Source organism: Arvicola amphibius, chromosome 5, assembly GCF_903992535.2.
Source record: "Arvicola amphibius chromosome 5, mArvAmp1.2, whole genome shotgun sequence".
In the NCBI taxonomy this organism is placed as follows: Eukaryota; Metazoa; Chordata; class Mammalia; order Rodentia; family Cricetidae; genus Arvicola; species Arvicola amphibius.
The window spans coordinates 62,849,774-62,866,995 of record NC_052051.1 but is presented as its reverse complement, the minus strand read 5'-3'; the positions used below and the strand labels follow the sequence as shown (position 1 = coordinate 62,866,995).

General features: G+C 42.0%; 1 protein-coding gene across 1 annotated transcript in view; it reads right to left on the bottom strand.

Annotated features, from left to right (window-relative positions):
* The window catches only part of Ryr3 (ryanodine receptor 3), a 429,760-nt gene that overhangs the window by 26,382 nt on the left and 386,156 nt on the right, over positions 1-17,222 (bottom strand). Inside the window, exons 80-91 of the mRNA XM_038331390.2 lie at positions 15,771-15,877; positions 15,354-15,405; positions 14,304-14,360; positions 13,000-13,099; positions 12,771-12,850; positions 10,855-10,931; positions 8,219-8,292; positions 7,951-7,968; positions 7,452-7,532; positions 6,613-6,701; positions 5,618-5,746; positions 626-730 (exon numbers count right to left, since the gene is read on the bottom strand). Coding sequence (XP_038187318.2) covers positions 626-730; positions 5,618-5,746; positions 6,613-6,701; positions 7,452-7,532; positions 7,951-7,968; positions 8,219-8,292; positions 10,855-10,931; positions 12,771-12,850; positions 13,000-13,099; positions 14,304-14,360; positions 15,354-15,405; positions 15,771-15,877 — 969 coding nt within the window. The remainder of the gene's footprint in view (positions 1-625; positions 731-5,617; positions 5,747-6,612; positions 6,702-7,451; positions 7,533-7,950; positions 7,969-8,218; positions 8,293-10,854; positions 10,932-12,770; positions 12,851-12,999; positions 13,100-14,303; positions 14,361-15,353; positions 15,406-15,770; positions 15,878-17,222) is intronic.

The following is a 17,222-nucleotide window of genomic DNA, read 5'->3' as shown; positions in this document are numbered from 1 at the left end:
GCAGGTATGATAGCCTTGAGATTTTTAGATGTACATTATTTAAATTAATGCTGCAAATGTCCCTCTAATCAGTCTGAAACACATCTTGAAGTGCTCCCTCATGTGTTGCCATGGAGAGAGGCGATCAGCTGCTATGTATGCTACATTTATTTGTTCATAATAAATGCTCAGAATGATTCTGATTCATCTTGCCAGAGAGATGGGGAGAAGGAAAGGTAGAGAGGGGGAAGGAGGAAAAGCGGGATAAGGGAAGGGGGCGTTTGTGGACGGCAGACATGCAACATTTGGAAGGTGAGAAAGGTCGATGGATGGTATTCTAAAATGATGAGACAGTGGTATGGAAGGGATTATACTGTGGAAAGCAGTGTGGACGTAGTTACAAAATGACAGGTTGGTAGGAAACAAGGAAGAAGCTGCATTCGTGCAAAAGCCCCTCTGGGATCCCCCCACCCCAGGCATTCATCCCTGCTTCTCGTTTTGGTCCTCAGTTTTAAGAATGAGACCTAATCTGCTTGGCTTTTCCAGTCTTTGGTTAAGCAGCCACATCCACACGGGGAAGTCCACAGGGCGGGAATTAATCCGACATTCACAGTAATGGAATATGTAGGGGAACAGGCCACAGTACCTGAGAGAGCTTCATCTGCATGTTAGCAAACACATGGAGGAATCCAACCACTGCATCCCACAGCCTACTGTGAGCCAGGCTCTGCTGGTTCCCAATGCAAGGGCCCTGTGGAGCAGAGAGTTACTCAGAGCCTGTCCTAGGAGGGCATTCCACTCAGGGTTATGTGAGAGGGCAGCACTTTCTAAACGCATGCATTTCACGGTTCAATATTTTCCCAAGATGCTTTTCATTATTCACAATTATAGGATCTTCTCTCTTGTGGGGGAAATGGGGTTTCGCAGCCCAGTGATTTCTTTTAGCTTCAGAATGAAGAACATAGCTAACAAAATAGTTAAATGCTGTAGTTAAAGAGGATCCAAGGGGCGTTTGTCTACACTCTCTTCGCCCATTTCTTTCTCTGCAAGGCCTTCTAAGGAAACAAGGGTGATGGAGACCACAGTATGAAAACCAGGGGTAATCTACCACCTGTTGCTTTCAAGCAGAGCTATATGTAAGTGTTACAGCCTCTGACTAACCGAGATTTAAAATCTCAGTAATAATCCTACAGCTAGTAGTTACCTGCCCATTGGGGCATGGCCTCTTATACTATTTATGCCAATGTAGAGCATGCGTCTGGCTGCGGGATTTGGTTTCTGATCTCCGTTCCAGCAGAGGATTCTGATTTGTGAGTATACTCCTAAATAAATAACCACATGTTTCTCAATTCTGAGCTAGTGTGGGATTTCTTTTAAGCGTCCTTCCACATAATCCCAGCAATCAACTACTTCTAGGAGGTTCACACTAACATAAACACCAGATATAAATACCATATCAGATATTTTCTTCTCAAAGCTGAATGTCGGATGACTTAGTTGCCAGTTTGTATTTCCACAATAACCTTCTTATCTATGATCATTAGTAACTATCATAGCATGTTTTTTCTTAAAAAAGCTTTAATCAATCTCCAAATTTCTCTTCAAAAAGAAATATCCAAAAAGGACACACATACTATCACAAGAATGGAAGAGTCTCAGTAGGATTCCCAAGGGAAAGTTGAGATGAAGAAATATTGTCTACTTTCCCAAGTCATAGTTTTATCCCAAATCGCTGTTTATCTATGTTCAATTTCATGTCCCTAGAGGTCAATGAGTTCATGTTGGAACAAAACTGGTTGTTGAAAGAAGTATTCACAGGATGCAAGCTTCTCTTTCATGTTGAGTACTCCAGGGGAAATCTTCGTTGGTAACTTTCTCCTTTCTCCATTTACCTGGATGGGATACTATTGCCCTCTCCTTAATGAAGCTCTTCTTTTTCTTTCTTTCTTTTTTTTTTCAGTTTACCTTTGCTACATTAAAAAAAAAACAACTAATTTCCCAGGAGTTGTATTTATTTTTGTATTTATAAGTTTTGTATTTATTTTATGAGAAAATAAAATCTAAGTAAGCTAGTTGCCTCGTGATATGAACAATGGATGAAAATCTAATTGCTGCCTTTCCCTTTCTTTCTCTTTCTTTCTTTCTCTCTCTCTCTCTCTCTCTCTCTCTCTCTCTCTCTCTCTTTCTTTTTCTTTCTCTTTTCCTCTCTCCCTTCCTCGTTCCTTCCCCCTCCCTCCCTTTCTTTTTCCACCACTGGGGATTGAACCTGGGGCCTCACACATACAAGGCAGTCACTCTACTACTGATTTATAGCCTCAACCTTTTAAAAATTATCTAAAATTTGAAACAGAATCTCCTTAACCTAGCTGACTTTTAATTCACTCTCTACCCTAGGCAGGTCCTGAACTTGTGATCATCCTACCTCATCCTCCAGATAATGTTTTTCATAGAACAAATTTCAACTCCATGATATATAAAAGAGCCACACTCTGAGATTTACTCTTGACTTACAGAATGGGGAAAGAAGGAAATGATGGCACACAAGGAAGGGGATGGGACATTCCTCATGCCTTCCTTGTTTCTTCTTCAGTTACTGACATTCTTCATAAGTTACTCACAATCATCCACGACTTCTCCAAAAGACCACTGTGCATCCTTCTTTATGCACAGTCTGTGTGTCTCTGTGACGACACTAAGCCCTTAGGTTCACAAGAGCTTTCTCTTTCATTAAACTCCTCATGTGTGGTTTGTTTGCTTTATTTCTTTGTTGTCTGACTCTGAGTTTTAGAATACTGTTGAGGCTATCATCAATTCCACTTCTGCATGTTTGGTGCATAATAGATATGATTAGAGGCATAATACATATGATCACTTTAAAATCATATGATTTTAAAAATCAGATGATCATGTGTGATCATCTCATAGCAAAATATTTTTCATGATGCACATGCATTTTAAACTACATTATCAACAGTTTCATAGTAGAGACAATATATTATATTCTCCCCAGGAACCAAGATGAGAACACAAGCTAAATGTTTTGTTCAATTAATAAAGGAGCAAATATTTTATTCATAAGTTTTATGGTTATGATTACATAAAAATGAAGTGTCAATTATCCTTCAAAAATCTTGTGTTACATAAGGCTGATATGGCTACTGATTATATAGACAGGTTTCCTACATACATCATTCATCTCTCTTCATGGCAGGTAGACTGTTGTAGGAAATGCATAGAAAATGTTATGGAAGATCTACACAGAGAATTCTCAACAGAAGACTCTCAAATGGCCCAAAGACACTTAAGGAAATGTTCAGCCATTCCCTGATGGCTATCATAGAACTGCAAATCAAAATAACTCTGAGATGCCATCTTATACAAGTCAGAATGGCTAAGATAAAAACCACCAATGACAGCTTATGCTAGAGAGGATGTGGAGTAAGAGGAACACTCCTCATTGCTGGTGGGAATGAAAACTTACACAACCCTGGAAATCAGTATGGCGGTTTCTCAGAAAATTGGGAATCAACTTACCTTAGGACCTAGAAATACCACTCTTGTGCATATACCCAAAAGATGTTCAATCATACTACAATGACATTTGTTAAACTAAGTTCATAGCAGTATTATTTGTAATAGCCAGAACCTGGGAACAACCTAGATGCCCCTCAACTGAAGAATGGATGAAAAAAAAATTGGTACATTTACACAGTGGAGTACTACTCAGCAGTAAAAAACAGTGACATCTTGAAATTTGAATGTAAATGAATAGAACTAGAAAAAAAATCCTGAATGAGTTAACCAAACCCAGAAAGATGAACATGATATGTACTCACTCATAAATGGATACAGACTGTAAAGCAAAGGATAACAAGCCTATAGTCCATGACTCTAGAGAAGCTAAGTAATAAGAAGAACTCGAAGATAAACACATATGGATCCCCCTGGGAAGGGGAAATAGATAATATCTCCTGACAAAATTGGGAGCATGGGGGTGGGAGGAGAAAAGACGGTGGGAGGGGAGGAGGAGAGGAGAAGGAGAGGAGGGAGGAGAACTTGAGGGAACAGAATAGTCAAGATGAGGGGAAGGGCAGAGATGGAAAGCAAGGAAAGAGATATCTTGATTAAGGGAGCCATTATGGGGCTAACAAAAAACCTGGCTCTATAGAAATTCCTAGGAATCAACAAGGATGGCCCCAGCTAACCTTACCCTGTAATCAGATTGATGACTGTCTTAAAATGTCACTAACAGAACCTTCATTCAGTAGCTCATGGAAGCAGAGGCAGAGAGCCACAGTGGAACACTGGGCTGAGCTCCCAAAGTCCAGTTGAAGAGGGGGAAGAGTGAGAATATGAGCAAAGAGGTCAAGACCATGATGGGGAGACCCACTGAAACAGCTTACCTGAGCTAATGGGAGGTCACCAACCCTGGCCAGACAGGGAAGGAACCAGCATAGGACCAAACTAGTCCCTCTAGTTGACAGTTGTATGACTGGGACAGACTGTAGGGCCACTGGCAATGGGACCAAGATATGTCCCTGCTGCTTGTACTGACTTTTTGGAACCCATTCTCTTTGGAGGGATACATTGCTCAGCCTAAATATAGTAGGGAGGGCCTTGATTCTTCTTCAAAGCAATGTGCCATCTACTCTGAGGAGTAGATGGGAGGCGGGGTGGAAGGAAAAGTGGAGGGAACAGGAGGAGGGAGTAGAAATTGAGATTGGTTTGTAAAATGAAAAAAAAGATAGCTCTTTTTGTTTTGTTTTGTTTTTAAATAAAAGAACAAAAGGAAGAGAAAGAATACTAGAACATTAAGACATTCACTCTGAATTCCACTTGACATTACTTCTTCCATAGTAAGAGCTCAAAGATTCAATTTTTATTGCTATTTATTTCATTTTGTGACAGAGTTTCACTATGTCGCCCAGACTAGCTCAAAACCCAAGATACTCCTGCCTTTGCCTCCCAAACCCTGGGATTGTAGGAATGTGCCACTGTAGGTAGGTTGGATTCTGTTCATTTTTTAAAACCCCTACTAGGATATTGCTTATGCCATTGTTCCATAATTCTGTAAACAGTTTCTCTGCTTCATTCTCTGTGCTTACTGAACATCAGATATTGATACATCATCAGATATTCTAGACTGAAGAATTTTAAGGTGAATATATTTTTCTTTTTCTTTTTTTATTTTTTTTGGTTTTTCGAGACAGGGTTTCTCTGTAGCTTTTTTAGAGCCTGTCCTGGAACTAGCTCTTGTAGACCAGGCTGGCCTCGAACTCACAGAGATCCGCCTGCCTCTGCCTCCCGAGTGCTGGGATTAAAGGCGTGCGCCACCACCGCCCGGCTTACATTTTTCATTCATATAAAGTAGTCAGTCTAGAAAAGGAAGCAAAATGTAATGAGGTAAATGAAATAAAGTATGACAACACCATGAACAGGTACCAATAGGAGACCACAGACTATAGGTTATCACAGACCACGGGTACCATTGGTTCCTTTTTCTAGATATAAAATTATGTCAGCATTGGGCTGAGTACACAGGATGCACTGTGTGCATCCAAATACTCTAGAGAATATAGAAAATGAGTATGTTAAAAATATTCCACCTGTTGTCAACTCTGCACTCATTAGCACCTACCTGGATGTACTCTGTAAGAGAATTAAAAATCTGCTTGGTGACTGCCAGAGCTTTAGAGAAATTGTGCTGTCCAGATTCATCAATGATGTCCTTTCCTGAGTAGTACCAATAGAAATCACTGATTGATTCCTAAAAGCAAACAGTAGAGTTTGACATTTCTCTGACCAAGTTTAAGGAAGATAAACTTGATGAATAAAAAGAATTTGGAGGGATCCTATCATATCTCTACGTCTCTGCTATGACAGGAGCTGGGGAGCCAACAAAGATACATAGAGATAGCTGGCCCCTAGAACCTTCCAAACTCATGTAGTTCTCCACAGGGAAGAACGTTTAAGGAAGATACACAGCCTTTAGCACCTGGGAGACTATGATATACATTCAAAGTGAGCTATGTCTACTCATAATAATGATTATCCATAGGTAATTTGATCCTTCTTTCTAGGCCACTGTAGCCGGGTCTTTACTGACAACACTAACCTATGCCCAGCATTTTGTAACAGATACTCTCATAATTAAAGGTCCTTCCGCTTTGTCTTTGAACACATGTTTTAGGAATTAAAACTTTCCTAAGTGTGAGGGTATAGATTACAACTCCTTCTTTGGAGATTAGACTACATAGACATTCTCTGAGTGATGCGGGTCTAAGGCCTAAGTTTTCAACTTCACAATGGTGTGAAAGTGCTATCGATTCAGTTGAAATTGTACTTGTAGTTCCGAGTGTTGTATTTTTTCAGCTACCTATTTATGATGTAACGTTCTCTGATAATGCTAGTCACAGGGTCGGCCACACAATCTTAAGAGTAAACCACCAAAATGCTCTAGTGTCTCATCTCTCTAAACTATGATGTGCAATAGCGAGGCGTAGGAAATGCATCTCCAGCTTATGGGTGGCTTATCAGGATATAGTTCCATGGAGGAACATCTATATCCTGAGTCTCCCTGATAACTCATGTAACTGTAGATGAAATGCGCCATTGCCCATGGTTCCGACTCACCTGCAGACGCAGAAGGTAGTCCACGGTGCTGATTATGATGTTCACAGTGGTGGTGTTGCCCATCTGAGTCCTCAGAAAGTTCTGAAAGTCTGAGAACACCAGTGCTGGGTTAGAACCTAGGCCCATTAGACCAAAGGGAGCCAGGCATACCCTCTTAACTGAGCTTAGACATGGCATACTATGTGGCAAGTCTCACACAGAGGATATATTTGGAGCCTCGCAAACCCTGCTCTACTCTGAGCTCTGATAACCCTGTGACATCTAAAACAAGAAAAGATCCAGGACGCGATATAAAAGGGATGGTGACTCTGGGAGTGGTTGAGCCTTGGTGACAAAACAGCAGCAGTCCTAAGCCTAACGGTCATTCTATACAGCTTCCGTATTAAGGACTAGATGAACTTGGAGAGCATGGTGGTTTGAATGAGAATGCCCCCCCCCCACCCAAAGGCTCATATGTTTGAATGCTGGTGACCGGTTAGTACAACTGTTTGGGAAGGATTAGGAGAAGTGGCCTTGTTGGAGGAGGCGTGTCTCTGGGAGTGGGCTTTGAAGTTTAAAAGGGCCATGCCAGGCCCAGTCTCACTCTTCTGGCTTGCTACCTGTGGATAAGCATGTCAAGCTCTCGGCTACTGCTCCAGCACCATGCCTGTCTATGTCCCACCGTGAAGATCACGGACCAACCCTCTCAGCAAGCCCCAAACTAAGAATTGCCTCGGTCGTGATGTCTCTCCACAGCCACAGAACACTAACTCTTTGGATCAAGTGGGCACCACTGAACTGAATGAGAATCCCGCACACAGACGCTGCTTTCCCTCGACAAGTTGGCTGTCCCCACTCACCGCTGTTGTGTCCTTCACAAAGCAGCTGGAGGAACCGGAAGAGATCTTGTGTGAACTCATCGTTCTGGAGCACTTTTTCACCTTGAAAACATGATAGCCACGTCAGCATTTGCATGGCCTCTCAACAGGGAACACCTGCTAAGGTACATGACTCCAAAATGGCAAACGGCTTTGGAAATGAACCTTTAGGACCGATGCTGAGAAACTCAACTAATTGACAGCCAAGGCTGCGGAATACACAGCGCAAATTGTAAAGTGTGTAGCCCGAAGACACATCGTGCGATGCGAACAACTAGGCCAACGGCGGTCAGTGACTCAGAGCCCATCAAAACCCATGCTTCACAGATAGATAGAAGGCCCTTCTTTGATTGTCAAGCTGCTGGGTTAAACTCGACATGCAACCACCAAACCTAAGATGTGCCTGCACCAAAGCAATTAAATCCAATCTCTTAGGATTCACACACCATGGTAGGAACTCTGACTAGAGAGTCACACTTACCACGCTCACGAACAATGACTGGCCATGAGAGGAAAAAGAGAAAATACAAAGTAAGAAACCCATAAATACTGTAACAGACTTTTTAATTATAGCTAGCTCTATGAACACATCCAGCCTGGATGCTGGCTGTAGCAACATCAGAGAGAAATGTTTTGCTCAAGTGGAGCAAGTCTTTGCAGACAAAGAAATTACATGCAAAGGCTGTGATCAGAAAGAGCTGAGATTTCAACCAGGAAGGGGATGACCTTGGCATTCATCAGCTACTTACGCGTTCCTTCTTCTGTAACCATTCCCAGGCCTTCAGCTTTATTCTGCCTCTCAAATGCATTCAAATCAAGGACACTTTTAATTGACAAAAGAAAACAAGGTTCAGGGCTAACTACACTGGGAAAATAGATTTCTAATGTCAAGTATTTACGAAGAATATTTTGTCTCTTTATTATCATAAATAGACTAACACATAACAGTTTCTCCGAAAAAGCCTGGAGCCCCTTGGGTTGGTGCCAAGCACTGTGGTTTATGGATGTGACAGATCACAGACCTTGTCATATGTACAGAGAGGTGATGATCGTTGTTTAGTTTGAATCCTTTCTTATGGGTGAAGATTTAGAAAGCCCTCCCAAGTCAGGAAGAGATGATTTGTTTCTGAGATTCCTAAACTACACCCAATGCTCACCTCCCACCTCTAGCTGGAATTGTGGTCCCTAGTGTCTAGGATGAGGATTGAAGGAAAAAGCTAGATACTCTGATGAATTCAAAGACCACACCCTTTTATGGTCCCTGCTTTGTTCAATGATGGAGGAGAGTTATCTGTCTATGTTACTTTCATTGGTTAATTAATAAAGAAAACTGCCTTGGCCCTTTAAGAGAACAGACAATTAGGTAGGCGGAGTAGACAGAACAGAATGCTGGGTAGCAGGAGTGGGGAGACGCTTCAGTCGCCATAGTGAGTCTCCATGCTTCTCCTCTCCGAGATGGACGCAGGTTAAGCTCTCTCCTGGTAAGCGATCCACCTCGTAGTGCTATATAAATTACTAAATATGGGTTAAAGCAAGATATGAGAATCAACCAATAAGAAGCTACAGATAAGGGGCCAGGCAGTATTTAAATGAATACAGTTTCTGTGTAATTATTCTGGGCACAGCTAGCCGGGTGGCGGGACACAGCCCACCGCTCTTTCTACAGTTCAAAAGCCAGTAGCAACTAAGATTTGGCCTTCGGTGAAATGGTGTCCCTTGGTGTCCCTGAATTTGTGAAAAGTTGGTGTTTGTTTGTGTTCCCATATCCCCCCACCTTCCTGGCCACAGTCAAGTTTTTCTGAGGCAAGAAAAGCTACCCAGGCTGGGAATGAGAACACCTTGGGAACAGATCACTTCCAAGCTAAGTATTCTTATGTTTTCCCAACAATTTAATTCCTTCTCTGATCTGAAAAGTATCCTAGAGCAAAAAGTTTTATAAAGGTATTGCTCTTAGGGGCGTGCACAGTTGAGCCCGTGAAGACTAGCATTAGCTTACTTCTGTTGGGGCTCAGAGGACATGGTTGTGGACTAGAGAGGTATTAGCACTCTTTTTTTTCCTTTCTGGGGACTCATGGTAAAATTTCTATTGCTACCTTTGTTGTTTTTCTTTTTAAATTAAAAACATTATTTTTGTATATGAGTATTTTGTCTGCATGTACCATGTATATGCCTGGTGCCCAGGGAAGTCAGAAGAGGTTGTGGGATCCCCTGGAACTGGAGTTTATGGATAGCTGTGAGCCACCATGTGGATGCTGGGAACTGAACCTGGGTCCTCTGCAAAAGCTACAAGGGCTTGGTCTCCTCTGACATCTCTCCAGGTGCTAGATGTGTTGTTTTCCCCATTCCAGTCTGTGCAATTAAAAAAGGGCTGCTTAAAAAACTCCAAATTATCCTGCTGTTTTGCTACTTGGATTTTGCTATGTTGGGTTGGGGATTGGGGCAAGCGGCAAGGTAAACACAGGAAATGATGTTTGGACCTTGTTGCTTTGAAGCTTTGCTTTTGAATTGGTGCCATAGATTTCACTTTAATCCCTAAACACCCATGTTGAATGTTTTAATTTTCTTACTGCTTAAGTATTTTACAGGTATGTATTATCTGTGTAATAATCAAACCCATTAAAGTGTCTTAAAACTTCTGTGAGAAATCATCTGGCAATTAAGTGAATGTCATTTGTCCCTCTGTGCTATCATTATAAATGATTTATAAACAAATTTATCAGTATCAAGTACTGTAGCATACTGAGAGACCTCTTGGAGACCTAATGGAAATGTCATGAGCAATGTAGAACTCAGTTGCCTTGATTTTGCCATCCCTGGGTCCACAGGTACTATTCTATCCTCAATGAGTCAGACCTGGCATATTACATTTTCTTTTCCTGAAAGAGGCAATCAACTAATAGACTGTTAGTGCTGAGAGAGAGGGAGAGGGAGAAAGGGAGGAAGGGAGAGAGAGACAGTGAGACAGAGGGGGAGGAGAGAGAGAGGAACAAGAGATTTTGCTGGAGCTCATACAGTTTCCTTATTGCCTCGAGGTACAATCAAGTAAGGTTGGCAAGAATATGAAGTCTACTAAAAGGATGTTCATCCCCCAAATGTTCAAATGGAAGACATCATAGTCTATCTTTACTCTTGATACTTAGAGGCAAATGGTTAAGTAATTGTAACTTTGGTTTCTGTCAGGAAATCATGTTTGTGATTGATGGGGATTATTTCTTCTCTTAATGTAGTTTGAACGTAATTCTGAAGGCTAGGGAACAATAACACTCTATAGGATTTTAAGGTATTAAATGCTGACTCTTCTCAACAATTGTATGGTAAGGTAGATGATTTTGTGTACCCCCTTATCTTTGTTTTTAAGAATACTGAGTGGTTTCCCCAGACTTACCTGCAAGACTGCATAAGACCAGAAAGGCTTTGAAAGAACCCGGCATCTTTTTTCTCTTTTAAGTAATCTAGCATTTTCTGAAAAGAGACACAGTTTAGAGAGAATCAATGAAAACTGTGTCGCAGCTCATGATCTTCCCAATTCTGATGGAGAAATGGCAAATCCCCTGTCATAGAAGCACACTAAAGCAGACTCAGGGCTACAGATAAGAGTTACTGGTGTAGTTAAGAAAATATAACCTCTACAGCAAGGCTCAGGGAGCATCTGGGAAGAGGCCAAAAAACCATAAGAGCAAGGGGACCAGGATGTCAGCTGAGAGGCTGTCTTCTCTACAGTACCAGGGAGCTGCACCCACAACATCTCAACACTAGGTTGCCTAAATAAGGTGTGAACAATTTACCACCAGATGACATGCCAATCTGTTTGGGAGAAATCTCAGAAGGTCCTATCCCTAGATGAAGAACTACAGATAATCAATGACTACAGGCAACTAATAAGGGAGAATCAATCTTCCCCAAGGATGAGTCACTTGATAAGTGATCCAAAACCAAGTGGTCAACCCTAAAGGCATGCATTTGGGCAGCACTAAGTGGATACAGAAGGTTGTATTTATATGCTTAAATGAATGTATACATGTAACAATAACAAAGAAAACTGTGCATGAGTCAAAACATCTACCCAGGGATGTTTTGTATAAAGGCTTATTATTTTTGCTACTTCACAGTGTAGTAGACCTTTGGTATTTGTGGATTTATTGTTTAAAGTCTTTACTATTTTGGATGAGTGTTAGGATGGTGACACTGTAATGTCATTGTTGTTGAGGTATAATCTCAGTCACTCTTTCTATAAGTATCGTTTATAGGAACAAGAATTCAGACAGCAATGGGCCTGGTTGAGAGCACAGACATTTTTACTTTGTTTTCTCTGGTCTCTGATTTTAGAAAGGAGGAATTTTGTGTGACATAAATTTTTGTATATTAAAAAAAGACCTTGTTGCAAGTTAGTTAGCTGATGTGTTGTAGTGGAAAAAAGAAGCCAGCAAGACAGAAAGAAATATAACAATTCTTCACCAGAAATTAGCTTGGGAAGATTTAAAGACCAAGAAAACATTATGTCTAAGATAGTTATGAATTCAGAGACTTGCAAAGGCTCTGAGATATACTTTTATAAATATTAAAGTTCTGTTTGAACTCATTTTCTTGTGCACAGGGCTGTTCCAGATCACAGTGTCTTTCAACCTTCCTAACACTGCAACCTTTTAATATAGTTCCTCATGTTGTGGTGACCCCCAACCATAAAATTATTTCATTGCTACTTTATAGCTATAATTTTGTTACTGTTATGAATCATAATGTAAATATTTTTGGAGAAAGAGGTTTGCTAAAGGGATTGTGACTCACAGGTTGAGAACCACTGCTTCAGGAGATAGTCATAAATGCCTACCTTTCTCAACCAGTTCTAATTCAGACATCAAATGACTAGCGGCTATCTGAATACTGACTTCTCATTTTATGCCCACTAGAACATAATCAGCGAGATAGGATGTTTTGCTATTTTATTTTGCGGTCAGAGAAATTGAACATGGGGCCTTGTTCATGTTAAGCAAGTGCTTTGTCACTGAGCTATATCCCTGACCCCTGGGTTTATGAGACAGAGAGGGTCTCACTCACTCTGTAGCCCGAGGTGGCCATGAACTCAAAATCCTCCAGCCTGAGCTTCTCAATCGAGGACTTTATTTGTATCACTCACTAGAATAACTTCAGCCTTTACAGCAGAACCAGGCATTGTCAGTAATCAGTAAATAAGTGTTTAACGAATAGGGGATAAGTGAGTGAATAGCAGGAAGGTGAATTACTCATGTGGTTTCTCATGGTAGCACCCCAGGAACTCTGCACCATCCCCCGATGCCATCTTACCTGTTGCACACCAGCATTGCCTCCATTGAGAATGGCAATTCCCAGCTTCAGCGTCTCAACCACCATGGGACTCATCTCACCTGCCAGGGTGAAGATTTGATTGAATCTCCAAGGAAAGAGGAGGTAAATTATACCTGCTGGGTTTTCCCCAGGCTTGCTAATGTGACCTTAGGCCGTGGAGCGTTAGCTGGTGCTAGTCACCGAGGGTCTACTAGAAACAGGACATCACCTTTGCTGGCACTAATCATCTGCAGGACCATCTCTGCGGCACCACGTTCGTGCAAGCGCGCTTGCTGATACAGTGTTTTCTGCTTCTCCATCTCCTTCTCCTGGAAGAAGAAGTCATATAGAAAGATCAGCCCCTCCAGGGCTCTCATTCCTCCCTTCTGCCCATGCTCCCCTTGAGTAAATGTAACGTGGCAAGATACGCTGAGAGTGAATCTTTCACAGCTTATGAAAAACAATGCATATAACTTTGGATAAAGCAAACCTCTAAATCTTATTTCCAGACATGACCTAGCTTCCCCAAAGAATCTACCCATAATTTACTCACTCTTTAAAAAGGTTTCTACTCTTTATGTTGCTAGGTAACAGTGTTTTCACCTTTGCTATTATAAAGCAAATTATTATTATTTTAATAGTGAAGAGCAGAAAGAGAAGATTGACTCAATGTGGTCACTTTGGGAAGAGGAGCAGAAAGATTCAGCCAAAGCTCTCAGTCTTAGCCTTCAGGGTCCTGGCATGAGGGTAGGACACACAGCTAACTAAGCAGTGCAGGTCACAGTCTGGACCTGTCCATCACCCCTGCCCCAACTCCAGTCTCTCCTGCAAAGCCACAAGCTGTAAGTCTTTCTCCCGGAGACAAGTTCCTCCTTGGCTGCCTCCAGGGCTCTAGCTTTTCCATCTCCCAGCATGCAATTCCTTGCAAGTCAAGATTTAAGTGTGCTTGTCTTCAGTGTACAGGAAATACATGCTTGAGGGGCCACCTGACTATATTTGTCTGATGTAAGAAATGTCCCTGTATTTACACTGCAGACATGTTCTACCAGAGCTGGTTACCAGAAGTATAATTATCTATGTCCACTTTTATTATATATATTTTTGGGTGCTTTGCCTATCAAAGAGGGCAGGAACCTAAAATTGTGCAGTTTTAGGAGTGCCGGGCTTCTGTACTGTTTTCAAATAAAACTGCCATCAACTGGTATTTCTAGAGTAGTATCGACCATTCCAATCAATGTCCTTGATCTTTTCATTTTTTCTTGTTTAAATTTGCCCTTCTCCTGCCTGTTTCTACAGTATATGGGAAGTAGAACAGTTCCCATCAGAACCAGCGTAGTTAGGAGTGGGCATTGCTGATGAGCAGGATGCCTGCTGCTTGCCAGTCAGAGAGGCAGATGGCAGAGCCATGGCTGGACTTGCTGAGTCAGACACAGCAGTACAGTGAGTCCCATAAGTGAATGGCAGTCACCATTCTGAAGCCCCATTCTATTGGCCTGCAAGGGCCCTGCTTCTAATATCTTTATGGAAACTCACTTCAAATGTTTTTTCCTTGTCTTCATCTTCGTCTTCATCCTCAGCACTCTGGCAACTCTGGGTTCCATGGAGCAGGGAAAGGAGGACACAGACAACCAAGTTATAGGGAATCAAATGAGCTCGCTCTTCTTTTTTGTTATTTTTTATTGTATTTTATAAAATCATCTTTTTTTTATTTTACATACCATTCCCAGTTCCCTCTCCCTCCCAAGCATAGCTCTTCTATGACAGACATTTCATAGGCACAGGGGACAGGTTATTATTCATAGACTCCTAGGGACCTCAGCACCTTGTAAAACTAGGAACATTCTGATCATTGCAGGGCTACATTCTACTTTAAATGCCACTTCTGTAGTCACCAAGGGGTTAAGGAACAAGAAAGAAGAACACGGAGTTCACATATCCAACGGGGACCTGTTTTAAGCACAGATACGAATTCCCTTCCTTAATAAAGTTTTGATGTAATGAGAACAAAGGAATACAAGGATTTGTCCCTGTTAAGACAGATGCCAGGGCTGTGACAGTAAGACTGGGATATCCATGATGGAAACCCTGAATTGTCACTTCGTACTAGGGCCACGAGAGACAACAGAACAAAGCAATATGAGTTCCTGTTTGCCATCATCTGTCTGCTCTTCCTGAATGTTTACTCTCTGAGGACAGTTTCCTTAAGTACATTCAGCATGCCAGAGTTTGTCAAACTTCTGGGTGGCATACCTCTAGTCACTGTGACACCTCTGGAACACTGGAACCTTTTCCTAGTGTCTGGCTTGTGTCCTTCATCTGCACACAGAATGAACTACCTGGCCCCTCCCAGTCACTGACTGAAGATGGAAGACAGTCTTTGTGCTTAGGCTGTATTCAGTCAGCTTTAGGACTGGACTATGAATCCAGGTGCTGCTATTTCTACAAAGTCTCAAGGTGCCACACTAACGGTGTAAGTGTTGTGTGATGCCTAGAACCTGTGTCATGACCAAGCCCCTGTCTTCATGCTCATACAACTTAATATGATAGGCGGATTGTGACAAAGTGGTAAGAACCCAGGAGTACCTTGGCCATCATGCTGGAGTAGGAGGTGTACAAAGGGTCATCTTCCAATTTGCTGGAAGAGAATATCAGAGAAAATATTTAGCAGGCTATGTTCTGGAGTCAACAAAAAAATTACTAAAACCATATAAATTCCAAGTTAAGTATACTAGTGATCTAATTAGATACTTTGACTCTGAAAAGCTGATCTAGCATTGGCTCAACATGGAATTTAGGACTAAAGTCATGATTTTAGGTCATTTCATCTTTAGTCTGTCTGTCTCATATTATGATGAGAACCCTGTCCTCTGGGCGTGTTCTGGTGGCCATGAACAGAGCCTCTCAGTTCTGAAATTCCTTCTACCTGCTGCTGACACAGAGGGGCAGTTATGAGTGGGTCCTAACCCAGGCCTGTGGGAAGAACACCACGAGGATGCTCACCTCCTCTCTGTGAGTGCGTTGCGGCTAAAATACAGGATGATTTGGTGAAGCGGGTCAGGCTGCTTTTCTGTCTCTTCCTCTTCCTCCTCTTCAACCCTGGGAGATTTCTACACAGAGCAACACAGGCAGATTTGAGGCACAGATCCCTGTACGCACCGTACAACTGCATGAGGATAACGAGAAGGCAAAGCGCAAGGCACAGAGGGTGTCGGACTGAAAGCGTCTATCAGCTGCTTATTCCAGAGCAGGAGTCCTGGGGATGCAGGGTTGCTGTAGACAGACACATTTCCCCAGCCAATCAAAGGCACATTCCATTTTAAATTAAATGAAATCAAAGAAAGCAAATGGCTGACCACAGGGAAAGAGCTATGGACTCCAACACTCATGCAAGCTGTGAGCACCCCAGTTCAGGAGGGAAACCCTGCTGTCACTTAAGAAACTGAGTCCCTCTAGACGATACATGGAATTTCTTCTGGAAAGCAGGCTTGAGATAGAGGTGAGACAAAAGTCATCAATCTCTGGGGTTATTCGGGGTTCAGTTGTATTATTTTAGTTTTTTTTTCAAGTATTGCAATGTTTATTGATAGGTAACAAGTATATAAAATCAGGGCATGAACATGACTTAATTTCAATACTATAATAAGAGGAACCAATTCAAAAATCTTACCGTAGTATTAGTCTAGATGTAACCTAACAAAAGACGTGTCTCTTTGTTTCAGCTTCACACTCTATCCTAAAATTTACATTGTTCTGCAAAGCTGCCACAAAGGAGCAGCAAGACTGGCCCTTCTCTCACCAAATCACTTCTCTGTGTTTATAGAAAGGGAAGTAGCAGCTGATGTTAGTGGCAACAGTGAAATTTTCTGGCGGAGGTCAAGTCAGCAGGGTACTTGGTGAATTGGTGAGAACTACCCAGGTTGCGGAATGGTTCCGCAGCAGAGGGCTAAAATGCCACTTCCTGCCAGCTACACACCAATCAGGAAAGTGGGAAAGCAAAAGGCAGCACGTTTCTCATCAACAGGAGTGTGTGGGGAAAGCAAGGGACCCAAGAACGAAGGAAGGAAAATGGCAGAGAGAGATTTAAAAGAAAAAAAGGGAAGGAGGGGGCTAAGACACAGAATGATAGTTCTTCAAAGAGAAGAACAGACAGAAAAGAATGGAAGAGAACCAATACAAGATTAGTGCAGAGAGCCAATGAGAGTAGAAAATAAGAAACTGAGAGGTAAAGAGAAAAGAGAACACTATGGTTGAGAAAAGAGAAGAGGAGGGAGGGCTTATTTTCCCCCGACACAGGATGAGAATCCTTTGTGATTCCAGCGGAGTGGTCTCAGAGTATGACATCTACTAGAGAGTGCATGCCAGCTTTCTGAAAGGCCAACACAGAAAAGAGATGCAGGAAAGAGGATTATTTAGATGCGCCTTCCCCAAAGCAGAGCTATTGTTTTAGATGTG